Source organism: Amblyraja radiata, chromosome 19, assembly GCF_010909765.2.
Source record: "Amblyraja radiata isolate CabotCenter1 chromosome 19, sAmbRad1.1.pri, whole genome shotgun sequence".
Lineage (NCBI taxonomy): Eukaryota > Metazoa > Chordata > Chondrichthyes > Rajiformes > Rajidae > Amblyraja > Amblyraja radiata.
In genome coordinates, this window is record NC_045974.1 from 20,820,213 (window position 1) to 20,847,380 (window position 27,168).

General features: G+C 45.6%; 1 protein-coding gene across 1 annotated transcript; it reads left to right on the plus strand.

Moving 5' to 3' along the window:
* Positions 1–27,168, plus strand: LOC116983963 (choline/ethanolaminephosphotransferase 1-like). Its single transcript, XM_033037929.1, has 8 exons — positions 1–289; positions 14,267–14,414; positions 17,317–17,458; positions 19,390–19,474; positions 20,403–20,534; positions 20,620–20,778; positions 23,444–23,569; positions 24,162–27,168. Exons 1-8 carry the CDS (start codon positions 53–55, stop codon positions 24,288–24,290), a joined length of 1,158 nt encoding a protein of 385 aa, XP_032893820.1. The 5' UTR covers positions 1–52; the 3' UTR covers positions 24,291–27,168.

The window sequence follows — 27,168 nt, forward strand, 5'->3', positions numbered from 1 at the left end:
CAAAGATCTTGCTCCGCTATAGGATCTTTGGCTGTGACTGTGAGACGAGACGATGGGAACGCGTTTGATGCGGCCGCTGAGCGAGGCGCAGCTGAAGCGGTTGGAGGAGCACCAGTACCGCGCGGCCGGCCGCTCGCTGCTCGAGCCGGCGCTGCAGCTCTACTGGTGCTGGCTGCTGAACCTGGTGCCCGCCTGGCTGGCGCCCAACGCCATCACCCTGCTTGGCCTCGCCACCAACCTGCTCAGCACCCTGCTGCTCGTCTACCACTGCCCCAGCGGCACCGAGCAGGTAGGCTCGGCCCGTGGGCCCACGGGTAGGGAGGGCAAAATGAGGAGGCTGGGGTGATAGGGCCCTGGGCGAGGTGACTGGGACCCGTGGGTCCTGGGGAGGGGGTGACTGGGTCCCTTTGTTGCTGAGGGGGTGTGTGGAACCCAGGGGTGCTGGGGAAGAGGTGAGTGGGTCTGGAAGCAGGTTTGTTGGGGGTGGAGTGAATGGGTCACAGGGGTGCTGGGGAATGACTAACAGTGATCCAAGGGTGCTGGTTGGGTTGCAAGGGTTCTGAGGACAGGGTGACTGGGTGCTGAGTGGGACGAGAACTGAATGTGTCCGGGGGGGCGGGGCAGTTGACTGGGTCCCTGAGGATGTAAGGGGTGTTTTGATCCCAGAGCGTTTGTGGGTGACAGTACGTGTGGCGTGTCCAGTGTTCCCCAGGGTGTGGGGTGGAAGGATGGGTGTGACTGGGTTGAGGGAGCAGCCAGGTCCTGGGGATATGTGGGATTATAGGGCTGGCGGGTTAGCCTAGGGATTTGGCGTGGAGGGTGTATGTGTATGTAAATGTGGTTCCAAGCCTGTACTGGAGGGACATGGGGGCCATCTGTGAGGAGGGGTGTGTTTGTGTACAGGAAACCAAGTGGAATAAGGTCAAGGGGTGAAAGGAGTCGATGGTGGATGTTGGGTGCTGGGATGAGGTGGAGGGAACTGCGGGCAGAAGGCGTTTAGAGTCCAGCTCTTGCGTCTACCTTCTGAACTCCCCAGCCCAGCAGGACTTGCCATATTTTAGTCAGTCTGAGCTTGGCTACAGGCTGGCAGATGCCTAACCTGAACCCTTCTATTAGTCTATAGTGCTTTAGTTCAATACTACTTATACAGAAACATGGAAAATAGGTGCCATTGAGCCATTCAGCATTTCGAGCCAGTGCTGCCATTCAATATGATCATCCAAAATCAGTACCCAGTTCCCTTAGCCCTAAGAGCTAAACCTAACACTCTCTTAAAAACATCCAGTGAATTGACGTCCACTACCTTCTATGGCAGAGAATCCCACTGATTCACAACTCTGGGTGAAAACATGTTTCCTCATCTCAGTCCTAAATGACCTACCACTTATTCTTAAACTGTGACCCCTGGTTCTGGACTTCCCCAACATCGGGAAATTTTTTCCTGCATCTACCCTGGCCAATCCTCTAAGAATTTTATATGTTTCTGTATTGATATCCTCTCATCCTTCTAAATTCCAGCAAATACGAGCCCAGTTGACCCATTCTTTCATCATATGTCAGTCCCGCCATCCCAAGAATTAACCTGGCGAACCTACGTTGCATTCCCTCTATAGTGATAATGTCCTTCCTCAAATTAGGAGACCAAAATTGCACACAATACTCCAGGTGCGATCTCACCAGGGCCCTGTACAACTGCAGTAGGACATCCTTACTCCTAAAATCAAATCCTCTCGCAATGAAGGCCAACATGCCATTAGCTTTCTTCACTGCCTGCTGTACCTCCATGCTTACTCTCAGTGACTGATGTACAAGCACACCCAGGTCTCGTTGCGCTTCCCCTTCTCCTAATCTGACATCATTCAGATAATAATCTGCCTTCCTGTTCTTGCCATCTAAATGGATAACCTCACATTTATCCACATTATACTGCATCTGATATGCTTCTGCCCACTCACCCAACCTATCCAAGTCATCCTGCAGCCTCATAGCATTCATCTCGCAGCTCACACTGCCAGACAGCTTTGTGTCATCTGCAAACTTAGAGATATTACAATTAATTCCCTCGTCTAAATCGTTAATATATATTATAAACAACTGGGGTCCCTTGTGGCACCCCACTAGTCATTGCTTGCCATTCTGAAAAGGACCCATTAATTCCTACTGTTTGCTTCCTGTCTGCCAACTAGTTACCTCCCCCCTCGACTTCATCCAAATACCGAAACAGTAATTCCAGGTGAGGCAGAGGTTCACTTGCACCTCCTCCAACCTCATCTACTGTATCTGCTGTTCCAGGTGTCAACTTCTCTACATCGGCGAGACCAAGCGTAGGCTCAGTGATCGTTTCGTTGAACACCTCTGTTCAGTCCGTCTTAATCTACCTGATCTCTCGGTGGCTCAGCACTTCAACTCTCCCTCCCATTCCCAATCTGACCTTTCTGCCCCGGTCTTCCATTGTCAGAGTGTGGTCCAGCGCAAATTGGAGGAACAGCACCTCATGTTTCACTTGTAGCCAAAAAATGCTGAGGACACTCAGCGGGTGAGGCAGGATCTATGGAGAGAAGGAATAGGCGACGTTTCGGGTCAAGACCCTTCTTCAGATTTCGCTTGGGTAATTCACACCCCAGCGGTATGAATATTGACTTCTCTAACTTCAGATAGCCCTTGCTTTCTCTCCATCCCCTTCCCAGTTCTCCCACTGGTCTTACTGTCTCCGCCTACCTTCGATCTTTGTCCCGCCCCCTCCCATAACATCAGTCTGAAGAAGGGTCCCAACCCAAAATGTCGCCCATTACTTCTCTCCAGAGATGAGATGTGCCATGATCACAATGAATGGCGGTGCTGGCTCGAAGGGCCGAATGGCCTCCTCCTGCACCTAGTTTCTATGAGATGTTGCCTCACCCGCTGAGTTACTGTGTCTGCCTTTGATTTAAACTAGCATCTGCAGTTCTTTTGTTGCACAATTCTCTATCCATGTCAATACCCTACCCCCTATACCATGTGCTCTAATTTTACACACTAATCTCTTGTGTGGGACCTTGTCAAGGGCTTTTTGAAAGTCCAGGTACACCACATCCACTGGCTCTCCCTTATCCATTCTACTTGTTACATCCTCAAAAAATTCCAAAACATCAGTCAAGCATGATTTTCCCTTCATAAATCCATGCTGACTTTGACTACTGTTTGCTATATACCAGGCTATATTTAAGAGGGAGTTAGATGTGGCCCTTGTGGCTAAGGGGATCAGAGGGTATGGAGAGAAGGCAGGTACGGGATACTGAGTTGGATGATCAGCCATGATCATATTGAATGGCGGTGCAGGCTCGAAGGGCCGAATGGCCTACTCCTGCACCTAATTTCTATGTTTCTATGATCCCGTCTGAAGTCTAGATCCCTAATCATTAACCTTATCCCTCTCCATGGCAATTAGACTGTTCATAATCTCGGTGTCATGAGATGAGTTTCAGTCTTCATGTCCACATACTCAATAAATCTTCTTTTTATCAAACCTGTCACATCACCTGACTCTGCCTCTTCACTGAGACCTTTGTGCCTTTACTGTGCCTTCACCCAGTTGTTCTGCTGATCTACAATCTGGTCATCTGCATTGTCTATGTTCTAATTCACTCCAAATTCCTTTCATCAATTTCTCTAGCTAACCCGGGCTATGGTTAAAGGTTGTACAGGGTTGTAGAAGATGGTTGATGTAATGCAGCTATTTGTTACCTCCAGATTCTCGTGCTCCTGCAGCACCTTCCCTATGGTAGCAGCGAGTGAGAGTTTGGTCAGGTTGGTGTGGGTTTTTGATGATATCGGCTGCCTTCTTGAGGCAGAACCTCCTGTAAATCCCTTCGATCTTGTGGTATCTCTGATGGACTGGGCAGTGTTCACTACTTTCTGCAGCCTCTTCCATTCCTTGGTATTTGAGTTACCGAACCAGGCCGCGATGTAACCAGTCAGTACACTCTTTACCATGCACCTGTAGAAGTTTGATAGAGAATTCAGAATAACTTCACTTCTCTTCCAGATAATATTTTGCTTTTTTTCTGTTCGGATGGTGCTGTGTGCCTGTAGTTCTGTGCAGGAGAGCAGGTGTGGATTGTGTAGCCAAGGGTGAATAGTGGGAGCTGGACCCTGATTTAGAAACAAGAGTACCACCAATGATCAGAGCTAACCGTAGATATTTACTTGTTTTAGGGTGGCCCTTGTGGCTAAGGGGATCAGAGGGTATGGAGAGAAGGCAGGTACGGGATACTGAGTTGGATGATCAGCCATGATCATATTGAATGGCGGTGCAGGCTCGAAGGGCCGAATGGCCTACTCCTGCACCTAATTTCTATGTTTCTATGTTTCTATTATGATTAGTTCAGTATTAGTTAGCCTAGTCACACACCTAAAATAGTCTTTCGTAGTCGTAACTAGGATAATAGCTAGGAGCTATGTTTCTATGTTAGCTAGGAGCTATGGAGCTCTAATAGCAAGGAGTTATGTTTCTATGGTACCCCTTTTTCAGATATTCATCAACCTCGCTCACTGATAGGAAGTTTCACCTGAAGCTCAGTACACACAAAAGCCAAATCGGAAGCCAGGCAGATTTAAGTACTGTGCACTAACGAAGCTAGTTAAGATTGACTTTCTTGTCTATAGCATGCCAGCTAGCCATCATAATCTAGTTCACCTAATTGTGTTCTTCAGAGATGCTGCGTGACCCGCTGAATTAATTAGGGAATTTGTGTCTTTGCTGTGAAACCAGCATTTGCAGTTCCTTGTGTAGGAAAGAACTACAAATGCTGGTTGAAATCAAAGATACACACAAAACGCTGGAGTAACTCAGTGGGACAGGCAGCATCTCTGGAGAGAAGGAATGGGTGATGTTTTGGTCTGAAGAAGGGTCTCGACCCGAAATGTCACCCATTCCTTCTCTCTAGAGATGCTGCCTGTTCCGCTGAGTTACTCCAGCTTTTTGGGTCTATCTGCAGTTTCTTGCTTTTACTGTCTGGTTTCACCACAGTCTGGTTTTAAACACATTCAAATGGTGACTGATTCTACAGGTTAAAGGGATTTGCTTATCTCCTGCCAGAAGCAAACTCAAAAGTGCTCTTTCAGCTTTAGTCTGTTTCAGGTCAATGATTGCCACAGAGCACAAGTCAGGCCTATTTATCAGACCAGATCACACAAAGGTGGCTGACTGATTTGTGAAAGACAATTCCTGCCTGGCATTAATGCGACTGCAAGGTACACTGAGAGAGAACAATTCCTGCAACTATTGTGTACACTAATGGAAAAAAGCTTAAACCTGCCATTAATCTGCACCGTCCAGATACACGTATATGGGTTTCTATGCAAAGTACAAAGTGCTGCAGGAACTCCACTTTGTAATCAAAACCTGCTTGGACACAAAAGGAGAAGCAAAGTGCTGAGTAGGGATCCCAACCCAAAATGTCACCTATCCATGTTCTCCAGAGATGCTGCCTGACCCGCTGAGTTACTCCAGCATTTTGTGTCTGTCTTCTATGCTGCCTGACTCGCTGAGTTACTCCAGCAGTCTGTGAAACATCACCTATCCATGTTCTTCAGAGATGTTGTCTGACCCACTCCAGCACTTTGTCTTTTTTTTGTAAACTAGCATATGCAGCTCCTTGTGTCTACATAAGACCAAAAAAGTTATTTTTTTGAAATCAATTAACTTCTCAGCTGGAGCACCGGATCCATTTATTTCTGGTGCAAATTGCCACCTTCCTTCTCTCATTCAGTACTCTCGTCCTGTTTCCACCCACAGGATCAAGACCTCCCCATGGCTCTCTGAGAGCCCCCCCCTTCAATGCTTGATTTTGCCATCCAAGTTCCCCGAGTCAGCATTCCTCACAAAATGGTTCACACTGCAATCGCCACATCTCTCCAATGATCGTGAGCAGAACTATGGGGAATTTTTGCTCACTTCTTGTTCGTGGTAGTTTGGGAGAATTTCCGGTACCCTCCATACTTTAGTGCAGCAAATTCTCCAAGGGACCCACTGATGCTGCTTTTAAATCTGGGATGAACAATAGATTTTTGTCAACTATCAGTAGAATTTGACCAATAGCTACTGTTCATCCCAAATGTAAAAGCAGCAACTATCGTGTATTAGGGATAAGGTAAAAAGGATGGTGTGTGTTAAATTCACAGTTCAGCCATGATATAGAGAGCAGAACAGGTTTAATGGGCCGAATAGTATCATCCAGTTTCGCCAAAGAACATAAGCTAGGGGCCGGCAGATAAGCTAGGGTACTGTCTGATTCGCCTCTACCTCATTGAGGCCATTGGACTATCTCTGAAACCGTTGCACTACAATACTACACTACAAGAACTATATTCTGCACCTGTATCTTTCTTTTTGATCTATCTGCTGTACTTGAGTTTGGCATGATTGTATTCATGTACAATATATCTGATCTGATTGGATAGCATGCAAAACAAAGCTTTTCACAGTACCATGATACATGTGACAATAGGAGCTTCAATAATCTTTGAATAATAAACCTGAACCTAAATGTTATCCCCATGGTTGCTCTAGTTTTACATTATCAAGGACATGTCCCTCCCTGCAGTTTAATGGGCTGCTTTTGTCATCTTCCCACTTCTGACAGTCTCAAACTGAAACATTACCTCTGTTTCTCTTTCCACCGATGCTGCCAGACCTGAGTATTTCCTGCATTTTCTGATCTTTATTTTGGATTTCCAGCATTCACATTTTTTATTTTTCATTCCCACTGTTTATCCTGGAACTAACTTCTCAAAAATACAATTTAGTCATTAGCGCTTTGCTGTTTCAGGAACTTATCCGCGAGCATTGCCACGTTCTCCGCGAGCATTGCCACGTTCTCCGCGAGCATTGCCACTTTCTCCGCGAGCATTGCCACTTTCTCCGCGAGCATTGCCACGTTCTCCGCGAGCATTGCCACTTTCTCCGCGAGCATTGCCACTTTCATTTCACTGCACATCTCGTATGTGTATGTGACGAATAAACTTGACTTGACATATTGTGTAAGAATAAGTTGCCATAGTTCCTGCGTTACATTGCAGATTATACTTGTATTTCCTGTTACTATTGAACTTTGGTTATGCAAGATGGTTATAAATCTGTAATTAATACAATGGTTTGATTTATTAGTATTACCTAGAATCAGTGGAAACACTTGGTTTGGTTTGCCATCCATTCATATACTGTACATTAGAATGAATCAAATACACAGGACAAGATGTTAAGAAGTCCCTTGTGCCAATAGGTGGGGAGCATTTCACGACATTCGTTGATTGTTGAGAGTGGTAGACGCTCAACATCTGTGGGGGGGGGCGGGGGGGGGGGAGTGGATACGTATATCTTGGCCTGGGTACATCAGGAAGTGCAAAAGAGAGGAAACAAAGTGCAGAATACAGTGTTACAGCTACAGATAAAGTGCAGATTAAAAAACAGTGCAAGGACTACAACAAGGTAGATTGATAGATCGGGAGTACATCATTAGTTTATGTCTGATAACAGCGGGGAAAAATAATTCTTGAATTGGTTGGAGCGAGCTTTCAAGCTTTTGTATCTTCCTAATGGAAGAGGAAAGAATTGGATTGGATTCAATTTATTGTCATTGCACTTTTCAGTGCAACAAAATGGTTTAGCCTGCAGTCATAACATAGAATAAATAACAAACACTCAACACAGTTTAAAGTCCCAAAGTCATTGTCTCTTCCCTCCTTGCTCTCCCTCTGCGCTGAGGCAATCTAGGCCTCCGATGTTGCGACCCCGCCGTGTGATGGTGAGCAAGTCCCGCGGCTGAATCCGTGCTCCACAAACGGGCCGGTTCAAACTCCGCAGCCCGGGGCGGTCGAAGCTGCCGCCCTCCAGTCCAGCGGAGCGCAGCTGTAGTTGCGGGAGCTCCGGAAAAACAGGTCACCAACCTGTGAACTCCTGACGATGTCGTCCACTGGCCCGCGGCCGAGCCTCCAAAGTTGGGTCGGAAGTTGGGTCACCCCGCAACCACAGCCCCGAAGTCATCCAGCCTCATGTTGGTAAGTCCTGGCTCTGCCTCCGCAGCCTCGAGGTCGGTCGCAGTTGGAGGCCGCCAGCTCCGCGATAGGCCTCAGCGCAGACGGAGACGGGGGATACGGCAGGAAAGGTCGCATCCCCTCCCGAAGGAAGAGTCAAAAAACATACCACACCCACCCCCCACACATACACAACTAAATAAACCGAAATAAACTGCAACAACGGGACAAAAGAAAACAAAAGAAGGGGGAATGGATGAGGTGTGAGTGGTTCTTGATTATATTGGCTGCTTTCCTAAGACAGCATGAAGTGTAGATGGAGTCAGTGGTGAGGAGGCTGGTCTGTGTTACATCCACAACTCTGCAATTTGTTGCAGTCTTGGGCAAAGCTGTTGCCACACCATGCCGCAATGCATCTCGATAGGATGCTTTCTATCAGGGCAAGAGGCTTGCTTCAGTACACAATGTCTTGGCATGCATTTATTCTGAATTTGTGAAGGTTTAATTGTAGTCTGGTATCTGACAATGAAGTCTGGTATCTGAGCACTGAACCAAGAACCAGACCTTCAGCTAAGGTACACAGATGTTTAATATCTGAAAAATACAGAAAGTGCTGGAGCAAGTCCAATGATCCAATGGTCCAATGGTCCATTGGTCAATGGTCAAGCAGCATCTCTAGAGACAATGAATAGGTCACGTTTTACGTCAGGGCCCTTTCCCAGTCTCAATAATTACTTAATCATTTTTAGTTTAGTTTATTATTGTCGCGTGTACCGAGGTACAGTGAAAAGCTTTTGTTGCGTGTTATCCAGTCAGTAAAATGACTATACATGATTACAGTCAAGCTGTCCACAGTGCATTGATACAGGATAAAGGATATCATATTTAGTGCAAGATACAGTCCAGTAACGTCAGATTAATGATAGTCTGTGGGTCTCCAATGAGGTAGATGGGAGATCAGGACCACTCACTAGCCGGGGAGAAGATGGTTCAGTTGCCTGTTAACAGCTGGGAAGATACTGGCTCTGAATCTGGAGGTGTGTGTTTTCACTCGTCTGTACCTCTTGCCTGATGGGAGAGGGAGAAGAGGGAAAGTCCAGGGTGAGACTGGCCTGATTTTTCTGGTGACCTCATGCCAGAACATAATTTGTGCTTGAGAAAATATCTCCTTGTGAACCTTGTTCGTGGGTTCTGCCCTTTTAGCTACAGTTACCAATTGTGGCATTGGAAGGCCATCAAAACCTTCAATAGTTTTGAACAGTTCCATTAAGCCTCTTCAGTCTGCTCCAGGCAAACAATGTCAGCTCTCCCCTCAACCTACCTAAAATATCACCTGCAGATCTGATCTATAAATTTCAACTTATTGTCTGTGTAGGTGCTGACAGTGGGAGATTTGTTGGTTCTCATTTTAGATTTATTAGGTTCTAAAGCTGTAAACTCAGAAAAGTGAAAACCGTCGAAGAGTCTATTACCCGCAGCAGTTACTCTCTGCACATTAATCATTCCTTCCCTACGGTTACTGGAATCTTATTTTCATATTATGAGTACATAGGATAAAGTATCTATCTAGAATTACCTAGAGGTGTCTGCCACAGCAGCAATGGAAATCGCAAATGGTTGTACTCAGATTATAATCAGGGTAGGAATGCACAGTGTTACTGAAATACGATGCAAACCAAATAAAATGTGAGATGGCTGGTGCGTATGGCAATCGATGTTTATCGTGTAAAGATGCAAGAAATAGAGCAGGAGTAGATCAACAGGCCCTGTTGGCATGCTCCTGATTTCCATCTGATTGTCAACCTTAATGCCATTTGCAGCTCTAACACCAAATTCTTTTAATGTCCAGGAACAGATTGGGTGAATGCACAGAGTCTTTTTCCCAGCGTAGCAGAATCAAGAACTAGAGGACATGGGTTTAAGGTGAAAGATTTAATAGGAACCTGAGGGTTTTCACCCAGTGGGTGGTGCATATATGGACAAGCTGCTAGAGAAGGTATTTGAGGCAGGTATTAAACAGCTTTAAAAGACATCCGGACAGGTACATGGATAGGAAAGGATAAGAGTGATGTGAGCCTACGTGGGCAGGTGGGACAAGCTTAGGTGGGGCATCGTGGTCGGCATTAACAAGTTGGGCCGGAAAGAGACGAAATGCTGGAGTAACTCAATGGATCAGACAGCATCCCTGGAGAACATGAACAGGTGGTGTTTTGGGTCAGAACCTTCTTCTGACTGGGCCGGTTTTCATGCTGTGTGACTCGATAACTGACTCTAATTCTGTCAATCTGCCTTTGGAATGATCGCAGTGACTGAGCCTCCATAATCATAAGGGGGAAAGTCGTCAGTGGACATACCAACCATATAACGTTTTATTTGGTTTGCATCAAATTTCAGTGACCAACTGGAAAATAATCTGAATGCAGCCATTTACTATTTCCAGTGCTGCTATAGCATGCACCTTTGTAAGTAATTCCAAATGGATTATCTTATCTTCATTCACAACATGAAGATAGGATTCAAGTGAAGATGGAAAGGGAATGGTAGACATGCAAAGAGGAATGTCAATGGTCAGTATTCCTTACGTACAGCACACAGAACAGAACACAGTTCTTCCAAACTTTACACCAACTTGCGTAACTTAGGTGTAGAAATAAGGGAGTGCAGATGCAGATGGAAACAAGGAACTGCAGATGCAGGCTTACCACGGAAAGACACAACGTGCTGGAGTAACTCAGTGGATCAGCAGCATCTCTGGTGGACGTGGATAGGTGGCAATTCGACTCGGAACCCATCTTCAGACTAGTTGCAGTCGAGAGAAAGCTGGAAAAGAGGTGGGGCTGGACAAAGTCTGGCAAGTGGTAGTTGCATGCAGGTGAGAGGGGGGGGGGGGGGTGGGGGTGCTGGATAGGCAGATGGGTGGACACAGGCTTTGAGACACTAGGATGACTGAAGGAGACAAAAGGGTGTTGATAAGGAGAGGTGAGGTTTGAAAGAGGAGTGAAATGTGAAGCCAGAAGGGATGTAGATGGAAGGGGATTGGGTAGAGGCTAGGGTGGGGATGGGATAGTGGAAGAATGGATGTGCACCGAGGTCAGAAATGAGGGGTGGGTAGAAAAAGTTTGGGGTGGGGTGTAACCCAAAATTGGAGAATTAAATGTTCATACCATTGACTTGTGAGCTACCCAAGCGGAATATGAGGTGCTATTCCTCCTCACTCTGGAAATGGAAGTGGCCCAGGACAGAAAAGTTGATATGGGAAGGGTAATGGTTAGCAACCGGGAGACCCAGCAGATTATTAACTCCTCAGGTTCTGCTGTTCATCTGCGCACCAGGGCCAATTTACAGCAGCCAATTATTCTACCAGCCTGTACATCTTTGGAATCTGGATCATAGGAAATATCTGTGACAGGGTGAGTTTAGATGACCTGAGGTAACACTAAAATCAGTGGTAGACAAAATTGCTGGAGAAACTCAGCGGGTGCAGCAGCATCTATGGAGCGAAGGAAATAGGCAACGTTTCGGGCCGAAACCCTTCTTCAGACGCTAAAATCAGTGTATGCTTTTTTGCCAAACGATATAATAAAAGAGCTAAAAAGATTATCGGCAGAAATGCCCTTTCTAATACATAAAGAGTTAATTATCTGAAATTTGGGGGTTCAATATTGAATCCTAGAAGAGGCTGAAAGATGCTCAGACAGAAGGTAAGATGTTGTTTCCCAAGCTGGATGGCACAGAGGTGCAGTGGGTGGAGCCTCTGTCTCACACCACCAGAGACCCAGGTTCAATCCTGACCTCGGTTGCTGTCTGTGTGGTTTGCCTGTTCTCCCTGTGGCCGCATGGGTCTCCTCTGGTTTTCTCCCACATCCCGAATACGTGTGGTTTGTAGGTTAATTATCCTCTGTAAATTGCCCTTTGCGTGAAGGGAATGCATGAGAAAGTAGGATAACATAGAACTACTGTGAACAGGTGATCGATGGTCAGTGTGGATTCGAAGGGTCTGTTTCCATGTTGCATCACTAAACTAAATTATTTCCAGACCGAGTTTCCATGATAGAAGATTCCAAGTTGTAACCAACAAAAGTTGGATCTACGCTGGAAGGGTAGGAGCCATAAATATCACCAGTGACCCTTCCAAAGAGAGCATTGGTTATTATCTATGTCGGTTTAACTTGTTTGTGCATGATGCAGCTATCCAGCTCCCAAAAGATGACGTGTTATTCCTCAAACTTTAACTGAATTTAAAAGACGATGACTTCTGAGAAATACAAATCAATTTGGGCAATGGATATAAACCAGTTTGTGTTGTACAGAAAGCAGCAGAATGCTGATTATCTCAATCAGTAACCACAACCAAGATAGGGCAATGCAGGATGATTAAACATTGGTTTAGGCTGCGGTGTCGAGATTAGGGAATTTAAATGAATTGTTTCCTTTTACATTGGACACATGTCACGTATGATGATTTATCAAGCTGTGTATGTCTGTCCCTGTGCAAAAATGTTATAGCTCTAGTTTATAGTTTTATTTATCAGGTTTTTCAGATTTTGTGCAACTGTGCCTTTTTTATACCCTGGGCCTTAATGAGTCCAGTGCTCTGCTCACTGGCTTCCATACTCTGAGCTAGAACTCATCCATAAATTCTGCTCTGTAACCGAGCTTGCACCAAAATCTGTTCACCAGCCTTCACCAGCTTCTATTCTCCCTCAAAAAACAAAGTGCTGTAGGGTCTCAGCGGGTCTGAAGTGTCCCAACCTGAGACGTTGCCAATCCAATTCCCTCCACAGATGATCTGACCCATTGAGTTACTCCAGCACTTTGATCATTTCTCAAGAATCCAGCATTTACAGTCTCTTGTGTCTCGCTTCTTTAGATTTTCAGACTTTGGAGATACACGCGGAAACAGGCCCTTCGGCCCACCGAGTCCGCGCCGACAAGCGATCAACCCGTACGCTGGCACTATCCTACACACTAGGGACAATTTTTACAACTTACCGGTCAATTAACTTACAAACTTATACGTCTTTGGAGTACAGAAGGAAACCGGAGCACCCGGAGAATCCCCACATGGTCACAAGGAGAACGTACAAATTCCGTACAGACAGCACCAATAATCAAGATCAAACCTGGGTGTGTGGCACTGTAAGGCAACAACTCTACTGTTGTGCAACTGTGCCACTTCTATTCTCCCTCATCTCATATCCCTCTGTCCCCTTGTCCGTCTCTTGGCTTTACAATCTCCTCCAACACGACAGCACTTCCAGATCTGTTTTCTTACAATTTCTGCTCTTTGTGTAAACCGATGGGATTTCTGTCTTTGCCTCATCTCTGGAATTTACTCTCTGAATCTCCTGGTCTTCCTGCATGTGATGCTGTAAACTTCCCAAGTGAAATATGAGGTGCTGCTCCTCCAATTTATGGTGGGACTAACTCCGGCCATGGAGGAGGCCCAGGACAGAAAGGTGGGATTTGGAATGGGAGGGGGAGTTGAAGTGCTGAGCCACTGGGAGATCAGGTTGGTTATTGCGAACTGAGCGAAGGTGTTGGGCGAAGCAATGCAAAGTTTTTAGAGCTCCTTTTATATGATAATGGGAACAAAGTTCATATTCTAAGCTTTTCAGAGTCTTGTCAAAGAGGACACGGATGTTGAAGAATATATTACATAAAGAATATTAATTGAAGATCGAGTTGGTTGTACTGGGCTGGAATCTATTAGAAACACTGACCCATGGTCAACTGATGATTACTTGGCACCCTTCACGTTTTCCTAAGTTCTCGTTCGAACTGGGAAGGTCCTGACAAGGCATCTTTGAGCTGAAACATGAATTTGTTTCCCTCGCCACAGATGCTATCTGACCTGTGGAGAGGATGTTTCCACTCATGGGAGAGTCTAGGACCTGAGGGCACAACCTCAGAATAAAAAGACGTACCATTAGAAAGGAAACGAGGAGGAATTTCTTTAGTCAGAGGGTGGTGAATCTGTGGAATTCTATTAAAGTTATATCAGATCCATCTTCAGCCCTGTTTAGCAGGTCATGGGTCAGACTAAGCATAGTACTAAGTAGTCTCTTGCATTAAAATAGCTTCATAAGACACAAGCAGAATTGGTCCATTCGTCTCATTAAGTTTATTCCGCCACTCAATCATGGCTGATCTATCTTTCCGTCACTATCTCATTCTCCTGCCTTCTCCCCAGTTAGGTTTAACTTAATGCAAATCACTCAGTCTATGACCTGTTATTCTCCCTCCTTTGCAGGCACCGGGGTATGTGTATTTGCTGTGCGGTCTCGGATTATTTATTTACCAGTCGTTGGATGCCCTTGATGGGAAGCAGGCTCGAAGGACCAACACTTGCACTCCACTTGGGGAACTGTTTGACCATGGTTGTGATTCTTTTTCTACAGGTATGTGGACTGAAGGAACATGTTCTGTTTGGTGCACAATGACTACCAGCAATATTGGTCTTGGTTTATTATTGTCTCGTGTACTGAGATTAAATGAAAAATATTGCATGCTATGCAGTCAAATCATACTGTACATGAGTACCATCAAGCCATGCACCAATGCAGCGTGTAGAATATACTGACGCAAGTTACAAAGAATGCAAACTATGAACTGAATTGTTTCTAAATCCATCCAATTTAAAGGCAGAGTAGTTTATGGTAAACATATTTAAACACATCATAAGAAAATTAATGCAGTATTTTACCCAGTGTAGGGGAATCAAGAACTAGATGACAGAGGTTTAAGGTGAAAGGGGAAAGATTTAATAACATGAGGGGGCAATATTTTCACATGAGGTGGGTGTGTGGAATGAGCTGCCAGAGGAAGTTTGAGGCAGGTACTATAACAGGGTACATGGGTGGAAAGTGTTAGATTCATATGGTCCAAAAGCACGTAAATGGGACTAGCTTCATTGGGCATCTTGGACGGCATAGAGAGCCAGTTTTCGTGCTGTATGTCTCTGTATTATCTTAAATCAGGCAGGTCCTCGGATTGGAGGTGACCTAAGTGCCCCTCTGGTTCCTTGGGTTCAGAGCTAGATGATGGGACCACTGTGTGACCTGTAACTTCTGCCACAGGTTGGGTGATGGGATGAGCTACGGGGTCGATGGGGAGGTGGTGCATTCCTCTTGTTATATACACCAGGCTACCAGCTAACCTACTTGCGATTCCAACTGCATCATGGAGGAAAGCTGCTGGAGAGCTTTAAACACATTGAGGTAGATAACTCCCTGGGACTCAATCAAGTGTATCCTAAGGCATCGTGGCAGCTAGGGAAGAAATCATCAATAGCAATGGGTTAGGTACCAGAAGGTCAGAGGGTGGCCTCTCTTCAAGAAAGACCTCCAGGAAAAGCCTGAAAACGGCAAGCCAGTGAACCTATCATTAGTGGTGTTTAAGAAGGAACTGCAGATGCTGGAAAATCGAAGGTAGACAAAAATGCTGGAGAAACTCAGCAGGTGAGGCAGCATCTATGGAGCGAAGGAAATAGGCGACCTTTCGGGTCGAGAAACTTCTTCAGACTGGTGGGGGGAGGGGGGTGGGAAGAAGAAAGGAATAGGCAGAGAGTGGGCTGGGAAGGGGAGGAGCAAGCAGGGACTACCTTAAATTAGACAATAGACCATAGGTGCAGGAGTAGGCCATTTGGCCCTTCGAGCCAGCACCAAATTGGAGGTCAATGTTCATACTGCTGGGGTGTAAACTGCCCAAGCGAAATATGAGATGCTGCTCCTCCAATTTACGGTGGGCCGCACTCTGACCATGGAGGAGGCCCAGGACAGAAAGGTCGGATTCGGAATGGGAGGGGGAGTTGAAGTGCTGAGCCACCGGGAGATTAGGTTGGTTATTGCGAACCGAGTGGAGGTGTTGGTCGAAACGATCGCCAAGCCTATGCTTGGTAGAATCTGACATCGGTGAGAGCACGCGTAGGCTTGCCGATTGCGAATCCAACCTTTCTGTCCTGGGCCTCCTCCATTGCCAGTGTGAGGCCCACCCTAAACTGGAGGAGCAGCACCTCATATTTCGCTTGGGCAGTTTACACCCCAGCGGTATGAACATTGACTTCTCCAATTTCAGGTAGTCCCTGCTTTCTCCTCCCATTCCCAGCTCTCCCTCAGCCTACTGTCTCCGCTTCTTCCTTTCTTCTTCCCGCCCACCCCCAACCCCCACCCTCACATCAGTCTGAATAAGGGTCTCGACCCGAAACGTTGCCTATTTTCTTCGCTCCATAGGTGCTGCCTCGCCCGCTGAGTTTCTCCAGCATTTTTGTCTACCTATCATTAGTGGTGGGTAAGTTAGTGAGGGGCATTCTGAGAAGCAGGATGTATGCTGGTTTGGAAAGGCAAGCACAGATTAGGATAGTCAACATGGTTTTGTGCATGGGAAATAGTGTCTCATCAATTTGATTAAATCTTTTTAAAGAGACCAAGAAGATTGATGGTGGGGGTGCAGTAGACTTTGTCTAGATGGACTAGAGCAAGGCCTTTCACAAGCTACTGTGGGCTGCACAGTGGTGCAGTGATAGAATTGCTGCCTTACTGCGCCAAAGACCAGGGATCGATCCTGATTGCGGGTGCTATCTGTATGGAGTTTGTACATTCTCCCTGTGTGGGTTTTCTCTGATGCCCTGGTTTACTCCCACACTCCAAGACCTACAGGTTGGTAGGTTAATTGGCTTTGATAATTTGGTAATCATAAAATTATCCCTAGTGTGTAGGTTAGTCCTGGTGTAAGGGGTGGTCACTGGTCGGCGCAAACTCGATGGGTTAAAAGGCCTATTTCCATGCTGTATCTCTAAAATTCTGCATGATAGGCTGGTATAAAAGGATAGATTACATGAGGTCCAGATCAAAGTGGACCATTGGATACGGAATTGTAGGAGACAGAGTTCTGGTGATAGAGGGTTGTTTTATTCAGACTGAAGGGATGCAACCAGTGGTGTCTCACAGGGATCAGTACTGGGTTCATTCACCTTTGTACACTATTTATATTAATGGTTTGATGTGAATGTAGTTAATAGGTTTGTTGATGACACTAAAATTGGTGGTATATCTGTAATTACAACGTAATCTTGATGCACTGGCCCAAAGGGAGAGATGGAATGTTATAATTCAGATAAATGCGAGGCTGAAGTGTTGACACGTGTGTCCTAGTGCTGACTGTTGGAGAACACAGATCAGAACTGGGGCAGAGTTTGTTTCTGATCTCCCTAAAGATGGCGTTCCCTGCAAACGTTGACCATTCCGAATGCTGCCGCTTCACGTGTTTTATAACTCTCTTCCCGCCCTTGTTTTTCCTCTCTAGTTGTGGTCGGTTTGGGAACCTGCCTGGCCATTCGCTTGGGAACCGATTCTGACCTGATGTTCTTCTCCTGCTTTATCGGGCTGTTCCTCTTCTACTGCGCCCACTGGCAAACGTATGTCTCAGGCTCCCTGCGGTTTGCAAAGTAAGTTTGCTTGTTTCATTCAACCCAAACCTCAAAATAGAATCTAGCTAGGAGAATTCTTCTCTGGTGTGGGAGATGTATGGAGGGTGGTGTGGAGACCAAGAATGTAAACCACTAACATACTAATATCTGATCCAAGTTCAGAGCTTGGCTTTGAATTGACCTTTAGCGTAATGGTGCGGTGGGATTTGAACTTGTACCTCTCATCAGTTGCCCAGTTGTTGGCATATGATCAGTAGGCTCCTTACATAGGAGTAGAATTAGGCCCATCGAGTCTGCTCCGCCTTTTGATCACGGTTGATCTCTTTTCCCCTCTCATTCTCCTTCTCCCCGTAACCTTTGACACCCTTTCTAATCAAGAATGTCAATCTCTGCTTTAAAAATACCCGATGCCTTGGCCTCCACAGCCGTCTATGGCAATGAATTCCGCAGATTCACCATCCTCTGACTAAATAAATTCCCCCTCATCTCCATTCTAACAGTATGTTATTTTATTCTGAGCTGTGTCCTCTGGTCCTAGACTCTCCCACTACAGGTGGTAGAATAATGATGTGTTAGGTTGCCACCGTAAAACCCGAGCTGTAATAATGCAGGGAACGGCAAGAGTCAAGAGTGTTTAATTGTCAGATACATCAGAACAATGAAATAAATACGCAATAAGCAATAAAAATCAATAAATTATAAGTTATACTAGGTGACTATTTCCTCATAGTGCCAGCTAGTACAAGTATCTGTGATGGTTCAGGTAGGGTTGAGGTTTGTGTTATACAGGGTGGTTCAAGAACCTAATGGTTATAGGGTAGAAGCTACTATTGAACCTGATGATCAGTGTTTTCAGGCCTTTGAGTTGTTTACCACCTTTGAGATGGTAGCAGCGAGATGTGAGCGTGGCCAGGGTGGTGTGGGTCTTTGATATTGGCTGCCTCTTTGTGTCTGAGCGACCAGAACTGAGCACAGTACTCCACGTGTGGTCTCACCAACAACGTGCAATTGCATCCCGACTCTTACACTGCCCTGACTGATGAAGGCAAGCGTGTCAAACACAGTCCTTATTGCCCTTTCTACCTGTGTGGCCACTTTCAGGGAACCATGTACCTGCACACCCAGGTCTCGTGAGGTGATACAGGGGCACAGCAGTAGAGTTGCTGCTTTACAGCACCAGAGACCCGGGTTCACTCCTGACCTCGGGTGCAGTCTGTGCGGTGTTTGTACGTTCTCCCTGTGTCCGCGTGGGTTTTCTTCGCATGCTCCAGTTTCCTCCAACACTCCAAAAGTCTTGCGAGTTTGTAGGTTAATCGGCTTATGTAAATTATCCTGTGGATGTAGGATAGAACAAGTGATCATTGGTCGGCGTGGACACGGTGGGCTGAAGGGCCTGTTTCCATGCTGTATCTCAACTAAACTAAACTGAGCCCAGTATTCCCCAAGTGTGGTCTCATCAATGACTTGTACAATTGCATCATGACTCTTATACTCACTCCGCTGACAGATAAAGGCAAGCAGGCCAAACAGTATAATAAAGAGTCGTAGAGTGATACAGTGTGGAAACAGGCCCTTCGGCCCAACTTGCCCACACCGGCCAACGTGTCCCAGCTACACTAGAGCCACCTGCCCGCGTTTGGTCCATTTCCATCAAAACCTGTCCTATCCATGTACCTGTCTAACTCTTTCTTAAATGTTGGAATAGCCCCTGCTTCAACTACCTCCTCTGGCAGCATGTTCCATACACCCACCACCCTTTTTGTGAAAAGGTTACCCCTCAGATTCCTATTATATCTTTTCCCCTTCACCTTAAACCTATCTCCTCTGTCCTTGATTCACCTACTCTGGGCAAGACATTCCCAGGGCCCCGCCATTTACCGTGTAAGTCTCGTACTGCGCTTTATTCAAGTTAATTCTTGATTAACCAACTGGTCTCTCTGTCCGATTAGAGTTGATGTAACTGAAGTTCAAATCTGCATAATGCTCATCTTTTTCTTGTCTGCCATTGGAGGAGCAACACTGTGGGACAACGTGGTGAGTTATTCGATAAAGTAACGCTGACAGTCTGATTTAGTGACGTGGGTACTGTGTGAAGCAAAAGTGGAGAGGAAAGCACTTGTATTTATCTCTCGGGCCTGGGCCAAATCATTTATGTAGATGTGTAGCGCACCAGTTCCGGAGACAAAGTCCAATGTCCACAATGGGGTAGAGGTGAATCGAATCATCATTTTTTGCATTCAGTTCAGTAAAAATCTTACTTTACATAGGCACGATCATACTTAAGTCCAAGAGTGTAGGAATAGTGGATTACACTGGGGCAATACACAAACGTTCCAGTAGCCTGATAACACAGGGCTGCAATGCTGAGAACTATATGCTCGACTCTGGAACCTCCTCTTTGTTCTATCGACTCTATTTGAGTTTGACTTCATTGTATGTATATATATTATTATTTGATTGGATAGCATGCAAAGCTTTTCACTGTACCTCGGTACACTTGACAATAACAAGTGTCCTTGCTAAGACAGTTCTCCATTTCCATGTACATTCCAATGTTGTGTTGACACAAAGTTTGTGTTGCTTTTTGTTATGTTACATTCTGCTGCATGTGGACATCCCCCATAAAACATTACGCAGGATGGCTAGAGAAAGGTAATACACACTTTCTGAATGTCTGATCATACTGAGTGAGTAAGGTTCAGAGTGAAAAGAGAGATGGTGGAGTCTCTGACATTCACAGATCCTTTTTGCTGAAAAGAAGTGCTGATATTTTATAATAAAAAGAAACTGCTGGTGTATACCAAAGATAGATACAAAGTGCTGGAGTAACTCAGCGGAGTAGGCGACATATCTGGATAACATGAATGGGTGACGTTTTGGGTCGGGAGCCTTCTTCAAACTGATGTTTTGATGTTCTTGCTACTGTTACGCATGGTTACAGCTCTTATTTCTTCCCACAAAGATTCCAGTATTAGGAATACGGATGAAAATACTTCCAGTGTTTGGGATAATCGCTGGCGCTATCTATTCCTGTATCAATTACTTCCAAGTCATCTTTACTGGCGGCATGGGGAAAAATGGCTCCACAATAGCGGTAGGCAAACATGGCAGATCTTCATGTTGTTGCCATTCTCTAGCTCCTGATGTTTATTGTCACATTTCCTTCTTCCTTTTCCCAGGGAACCAGCGTTCTCTCGCCAGCCTTGCACATCGGGCTTGTTATAGCAATGGCCGCAATGATCTACAAGAAATCCACTACACATTTGTTTGAGGAACACCCTTGTCTCTATGTCCTGGCATTCGGATGCGTGGCTTCAAAAGTCACCAACAAATTGGTGGTAAGTTCATCTCAAACTCATCTCAATGACAGCAGTTCACCTTTTACTTTAAACAAATCTCATCATTCGGCATTGTCGTTGAGTCATGCAGCACAGAAACAGGCCCTTCCACTCAACTCAACCATGCCGACCAAGATGTTCCAGTTTCTTACATTTGGCCCATAAGACTCTGAACCTTTCCTGTCCATGTACCTATCCAAATGTTGTTATAGTAACTGCCTCTACCTCTTCTTCTGGCAGCTTGTTCTGTATACCCACCATCTGTGTGGAAAACGTTGCCACCCGGGTTCCTAGTAAATCTTTGCCCCTTCACCTTAAATCTATGTTTTCTGGTACCTGATTCGCCCTATTTCTCTCATGATTTTATACCCCTCATCCTCCTGCGCTCCAAGGAATAAAGTCCTAGCCTGCCCAACCTCTCCCTATAGCTCAGGCCCTCATGCCCTGGCAACATCCTCGTCGGTCTTCTCTTCAGCCTTTCCAATAACAAGGTGACCAAAACTGAAAACAATACTACAAGTGCGGCTTCGCCAACATCTTGTACAACTATAAGATAACTTCCCAATTTTTATACTCAACTCCTTGTCTGATGAAGGCCAGTGTGCTAAAGACCTCCTTCACCACCCTGTCTACCTGCGACGCCAATCTCGGACTACAATGTGCTTGACGGTTTATCGAAGATTCACTTAGCTGTCCTAACCTTCAATCCCAGCCACTGGCATGGCCAGCTCTGCATACCTGAACCAGTGGCATTTGATGGTGCTCTCCACGTAACTGTGGAAATCTACATCAAGGTCAATGTTTGGTCTGATTTATAACTGTTACATGAACTGAGATACAGTAAGAAAATTTTGTTTTGTGTTCTATACAGGTAAATCTAGCATGCATGTGTACAACAGGTAGTGCAAAACAGAAAATAAGCAGAGTGCAGAATAGAAAGAAACAGCTACAGAGGAAGTGCAGATTTAAAAAAAAGTACAAGGAGGTAGGTTGGTAGATATAGAAATTCATTCTTGGCTTCTGAGAGGTCCGTTCACTAATCTGAATATAGCAGGGAAGAAGTTATTCCCGAACCTAGAGGTACATGCATTCACGAAGGAAGTGGGGAGACGAGGGAGTGACCAGGGTGTGAGTGGTCCTTGATTATATTGGCTACCTTCCAAAGGCAGCGTGAAGTGTACAGGGGGCCGATGGTGGGGAGTCTCCTCTGTGTGATGGACTGGCTACACCTACAACTGCAATTTCTTGTGGTTGTGGGCAAGGCATTTGTCATACAAAATAGCAGTGAGTTCACTGATAATCAAAGATACTAGAGGAGCTCCTCTAGTATCTTTGCTGACAATTTTGTTTTAATGCAGTAATTATCTGAAATGCATCTGAAAGTTGCTCCTCAGGATCCTATTAAATATTTTCCGGTTCCTATGAAATAGTTTCCCTTCTCACCAAAAACTTATGTCCTCTGGTTCTTGATTCACATGGCCTGGGGAAAAGACTCTGTGCATTCACCCTATCTGTTCCCCTCATGATGTTATAAACCTCTATTAGATAACCCCTCAGCCTCCTGTGTTGTAGAGCCGTGGGTAAAGGGGTGATGGGGCAGTGGTATGTGTCTATGAATGCCTCTTTCAGTTTACTTGTATGGACCCTAATTGGTGCTGGTGCTCCCTCTGAAGACCTTGGATCAGAAACCAATCAATGTTTATTAGCCGGCAAATAGCTCCATGTGTGAGTCTACTAAAGAGCATCAGGTTTGTTTTGTGTGTGTGTGGCTTGTTTGTGTTCATTCATACCTGCTGCATTCAGAGGTCGGTGACATCTGTCATGTTCTGTTTAGTTAAAAACAAATTAAAAATAATGGTACGGGCTCCCATCAGAGAGAAACACACAAAGTGCTGAAGGAAATCAGCGAGTCAGGCAGCATCTGTGGAGGGAATGGACAGGCAGTGTTTCATGTCAGGAATCTTCTTCAGACATGAAATGTCACCTGTCCATTCCCTCCACAGATGCTGCATGAGCCGCTGAGTTCCTCCAGCACTTCATTTTACTCAAGATTCTAACATTTAGTTTGGTTTATTGTTTTGACGTGTGCCGAGGTAGTGAAAAGCTTTTATGTTGCCTGCTATCCAGTCAGCAAAACATGATTACAATCAACCTGTCCACAGTGTACAGTCACAGCATAAAAGGAATATGTTTAGTGCAAGATAAAGTGAATTAAAGTCTGATTAATGATAGTCCGAGGGTCTCCAATGAGGTAGACGGGAGATCAGGACTACTCTCTGGTTGGGGAGAGGATAGTTCAGTTAGTGATTTGCGTTCTTTGTACAAAATGAGCTTGATGGCTGTCTGTTGGGAAGGGACTGAAGGTGTCAGGGGTGGCTCGATTGAAAGAAAGTGCCGCTCTCCTAGCACAAGATCTGAAGGATTGTTGAGGATGGAGTAATCAGCTGTGGGTTCAGGTGCTGAGGGGCTGATGATGTCTCATTGGAAAAACACATGAAGGAGGTGAAATCATTGCAGGGATTTTGGGGGAAGAGCCTCACAAGGAGCATGCACAACTGGTTGTATGGTGGAAAAGAATGATTACTTTACCGTCTGAGGTGGCAGTAAACTGCACACTAGCATTTCAGATTACTCTATAATGACACATTTGCCTGTCACTTTGTAGGTGGCACACATAACCAAAAGCAAGATGAAGCTACAAGACACAGCATTCATCGGACCTGCACTGCTCTTCTTCAATCAGTACTTCAATAGCTTTATTAATGAGTATTATGTACTGTGGGTAGCAATGGTAAGTACCATACCTTCACCTAGCATGGCTAGGATTTAAGTTGAGATTACACAGGGTCATGAGGGGCATGGAAAAAGTGAACGCTCAGTCTTTTTCCCTGGGTAGAGGATGCTAATACTAGAGGGCAGTCAAAGCCACAGACAGGTAATGCCAAATGAAATATAGCATCACAGTTACAGAGAAAGTGCAGATATAAAAAAAGCACAAGGGCTGCAATGAGGTGGGTTGCGAGATCTGGACTACACCCTACCTTATGGGAGGACTTAACGGCAGCACTGGCACAGCAGTAGAGTTGCTGCCTTACAGGGAGAAAGTTCAGAGTTTGTACAGACAGCGCCCATGGACAGGAGCGAACCCGGGTCTCTGGCGCTGTGAGGCAGCAACACTACTGTTGCCCCTCCGTGCCACCAGTGGTGTTACATGCTTTCAAGCTTTTGTATCTTTCGCCTGCCGGGAGAGGGAAGAAGAGGGAATGACCAGGGTGTGAATCGTCGTTGATAGTATTGGCTACTCTCCTGAGGCAGCGTGATGGTGGTGGTGGGAGGCTGGTTTGTGTGATGGACCATGTGAGCCCTGTTCCGGTACCTTTCAGATCCTGTCTCTGTGCGACCTGCTGCTTTACTGCACGACCGTCTGCATTCAGATTGCGGCACACCTGCGCATTGAGGTCCTCCGCATCCCCCTGCAAGCAGCAGAGCAGAAGCAGAGCCACAACGAGTGACAATTTGCCCAGCAGGAGGAGGGAGGAGCGGCGAGGGACCACCAGAACAATGCCACCACAACCAAACACTAACCCCACGCCTTCTCGTTAATCATGTGTAATTACAATTTAAATTATCTCAATGTTTTGATAATGAATGGGAAGGAACCGCCTAACCTCCTTGCCCATACCTCGGTGCCAAAAGAGTGTGTGAATACATTTGCCCCTGTAACAGCAACCCTGCAATGAATGCTCGTGTTGATACTCCAGCCCCCCACCCAGGCAACCTCCACACAACAAAGAAAGATCACATCTGAAACACGAGTCTGAAGAAAGGTCCTGACCCGAAACGTCACCCATCCTTTTTCTCCCTCTCCAGAGATGCTGCCTACCTGAGTTACTCCAGCACCATGTTTATCCTTGGTATAAGCCTTCAGTTCCTTCCTACACATAGAGGAGGCCCTTCGGCCCACAATGTCTGTGCCGTACATGGTGCCTTTATTGACAATGCGAAGAAATTAGCAATTGCATTTCTCAAAATTTGACGTCAAATTGTGTCAAATGAAAGTTGATTTGAGGGCAAATTGCATCCCCTGCAAATGCCTTAAATCCTCCGAGTGTTTGGAGTTGCATGATGCAGAGGCACAGGATATTTGGAGTGAGAAGCTCGGTGTTAGCGGTGAGCTGGGCTGAGGTATAACTCGAGGTAGAGTGAACCTCGCGTGGGGAGAAGAGGGGAGTAATCGAATCTGACATTCACCCAGGTTGCTCTCCAGCTATTCCCTGTAGAATGCAAGTAACTAGTTGATCCACCAAGAACGTGCAGTCAAACAGGTCTGCTGTCTTGTGGAGGACGGGTGATCCGAGCTGCCCTGTGCATCACAGAAATGATTGTGTTTGCACACACAACCAACCGAAGGCTAACATTGCGTTTGGAATGGGAAATCTCCTCGTCCTGTTGGGCAAATGTCTTTGTCTGATTCACTGTAAAACACTACTGCGTGCTCTTGCTCGCATTTTGTTTTTGTTCTGCAAGACTACTTCAAAAAATCTGTCTCGACGTGGGTAGAACCACTGCGGGTTGGTTCTGAATATTCCAGTGGTTTCTGAGTTCTTTAGTTCTGAGATGCAGCATGGAATCAGCCCCTTTAGCCCACCGTTTCATGAAAATTAAAAAATGAACGCGTTAAAAATTAAGCATTATTAAAATCTACACAAAAATAATGGTGGCACAGTGGTGCAACTGCTGCCTCACAGCACCAGACACCTGGTTCAGTCCTGACCTTGGGTGCTCTCTGTGGAGTTTGCACGTTCTCCCTGCGATTGTTGGGGGTTTTCTCTGGTGGTTCAGATTTCCACCCACACTCCAAAGATGTGTGGGTTTGTAGGTTAATTGTAGGTAAATTGCACCCAGTGTGCAGGGAGTGGGTGAGAAAGTGGGCTAACGTCGAACTAGTGAAATGGTCAATGTGGATTCAAGGGCCCTGTTTCCATGTTGCATCACTAAACTAAAACATTTTCATACTGAGTTTCTATGACGGAAGTTTCTAAATTTTGTCAGAAGTTGCTGTCGAAAGTAATTTCCTAACTTTGATCTTTGCTGTTGGTGTCTGAGGGGAAATAATGATGTTGATGCTCATAGCCTTCGATACCACAGTCCATGGGACTCAGTTTCTGTACATCCAGTAACTAAGTCTCTGCTGCTGCTGTGACCGTCTCTACGCTGCTTCTGTTCTCTAAGGGCCTGGCCGCCTAACTTAATTAATAACAACGTTTTTTTAACTTACATTTTTTTTGTAGTAAATTATGGAATAACAAATTAATTGAAGAGCATAAGAATCAATATTCCAAAAATTTGGAAATGTGTTTGTAACTTTTGAAAGGCATTGGTCTACAATACCGTCACATGCAAAACTCTGCTTGTTGCTCTGCCGTTCAATATATGATAGCGTGCGGGAACCAGGGAGCTGCCAGTTTTATTATGATCTACGGGGACAGCCTGGAGTTGGGCACACAGGCTTCAGAGTCTGAGGCGTGCATGGTGGATCCATGTGTGGGTCGGTGGTGAAGGCAAACCATTCAACATGATGAATTTCCAAAGGTTGACCACACTCTGTAATCACCTCCACTGCCCAGACCACAGTCATCACCAGCACCTTGTCAAGGGGCAGACAGCATCAGTGGAAGGAATGGATAGACCTGATCTGGCATCCTTTTGTCTCCTTTTCACCTCCAACCTTTCTCACTTACTCCACCCATCTGCCAATCACCCCCCTCACATGTATCCATCTATCACTTGCCAGGCTTTGTCCACCCCCACCTCATTGGGTTGACTGGAATCATGTATAGTCTTTCTGCTGACTGATTAGCACGCAACAAGAGCTTTTCACTCTACCTCGGTACACGTGACAAACTAAACTCAAACTTTTTCAGTCCCATCCCAAAACGTCATCTGTCCATTCCCTCCACAGATACTGATTAACCTGCAGAGTTCCTCCAGCACTTTGTGTTTTGCTCAAGGCCCCGGCATCTACAGTTCCTTGTATCTCCACCTCTTGTCAAGGGAATTAGGGATTAAATACTAACAAGCGTGAAATTTACTCTGATGTCGAAAACTACCAAGTGAATTATGTGTTATCTGGGATCAAGATGCTGTTTCTAAATATTAGCTAAGATAGTTTTGGTTCATGGTGTATACTGTGTTTAGTGCAGGCTACATAGAGGAATTATGGGTTTACAGTCCAGTAAATGTTGCTCTTCATGTATAACTGAATTATAAAACGTGCAGTTTCTCAGGTTGTGATATTTATAAACTGGCTGGGTGAAATGATTTAGTTCAGCAATCGCCAAATCTTGTATTTACTTTGTACCTTTCCATTAAACTAAAAATCAAACGTGC

Bases quoted from the DNA above. Each gene is read 5' to 3' on its own strand.
- LOC116983963 (XM_033037929.1), top strand. From the start codon at position 53: ATGGGAACGCGTTTGATGCGGCCGCTGAGCGAGGCGCAGCTGAAGCGG. The intron at 290-14,266 runs GTAGGCTCGGCC...CCTCCTTTGCAG, and splicing joins GCCCCAGCGGCACCGAGCAG to GCACCGGGGTATGTGTATTT. The intron at 20,535-20,619 runs GTAGGCAAACAT...TCCTTTTCCCAG, and splicing joins AAAATGGCTCCACAATAGCG to GGAACCAGCGTTCTCTCGCC.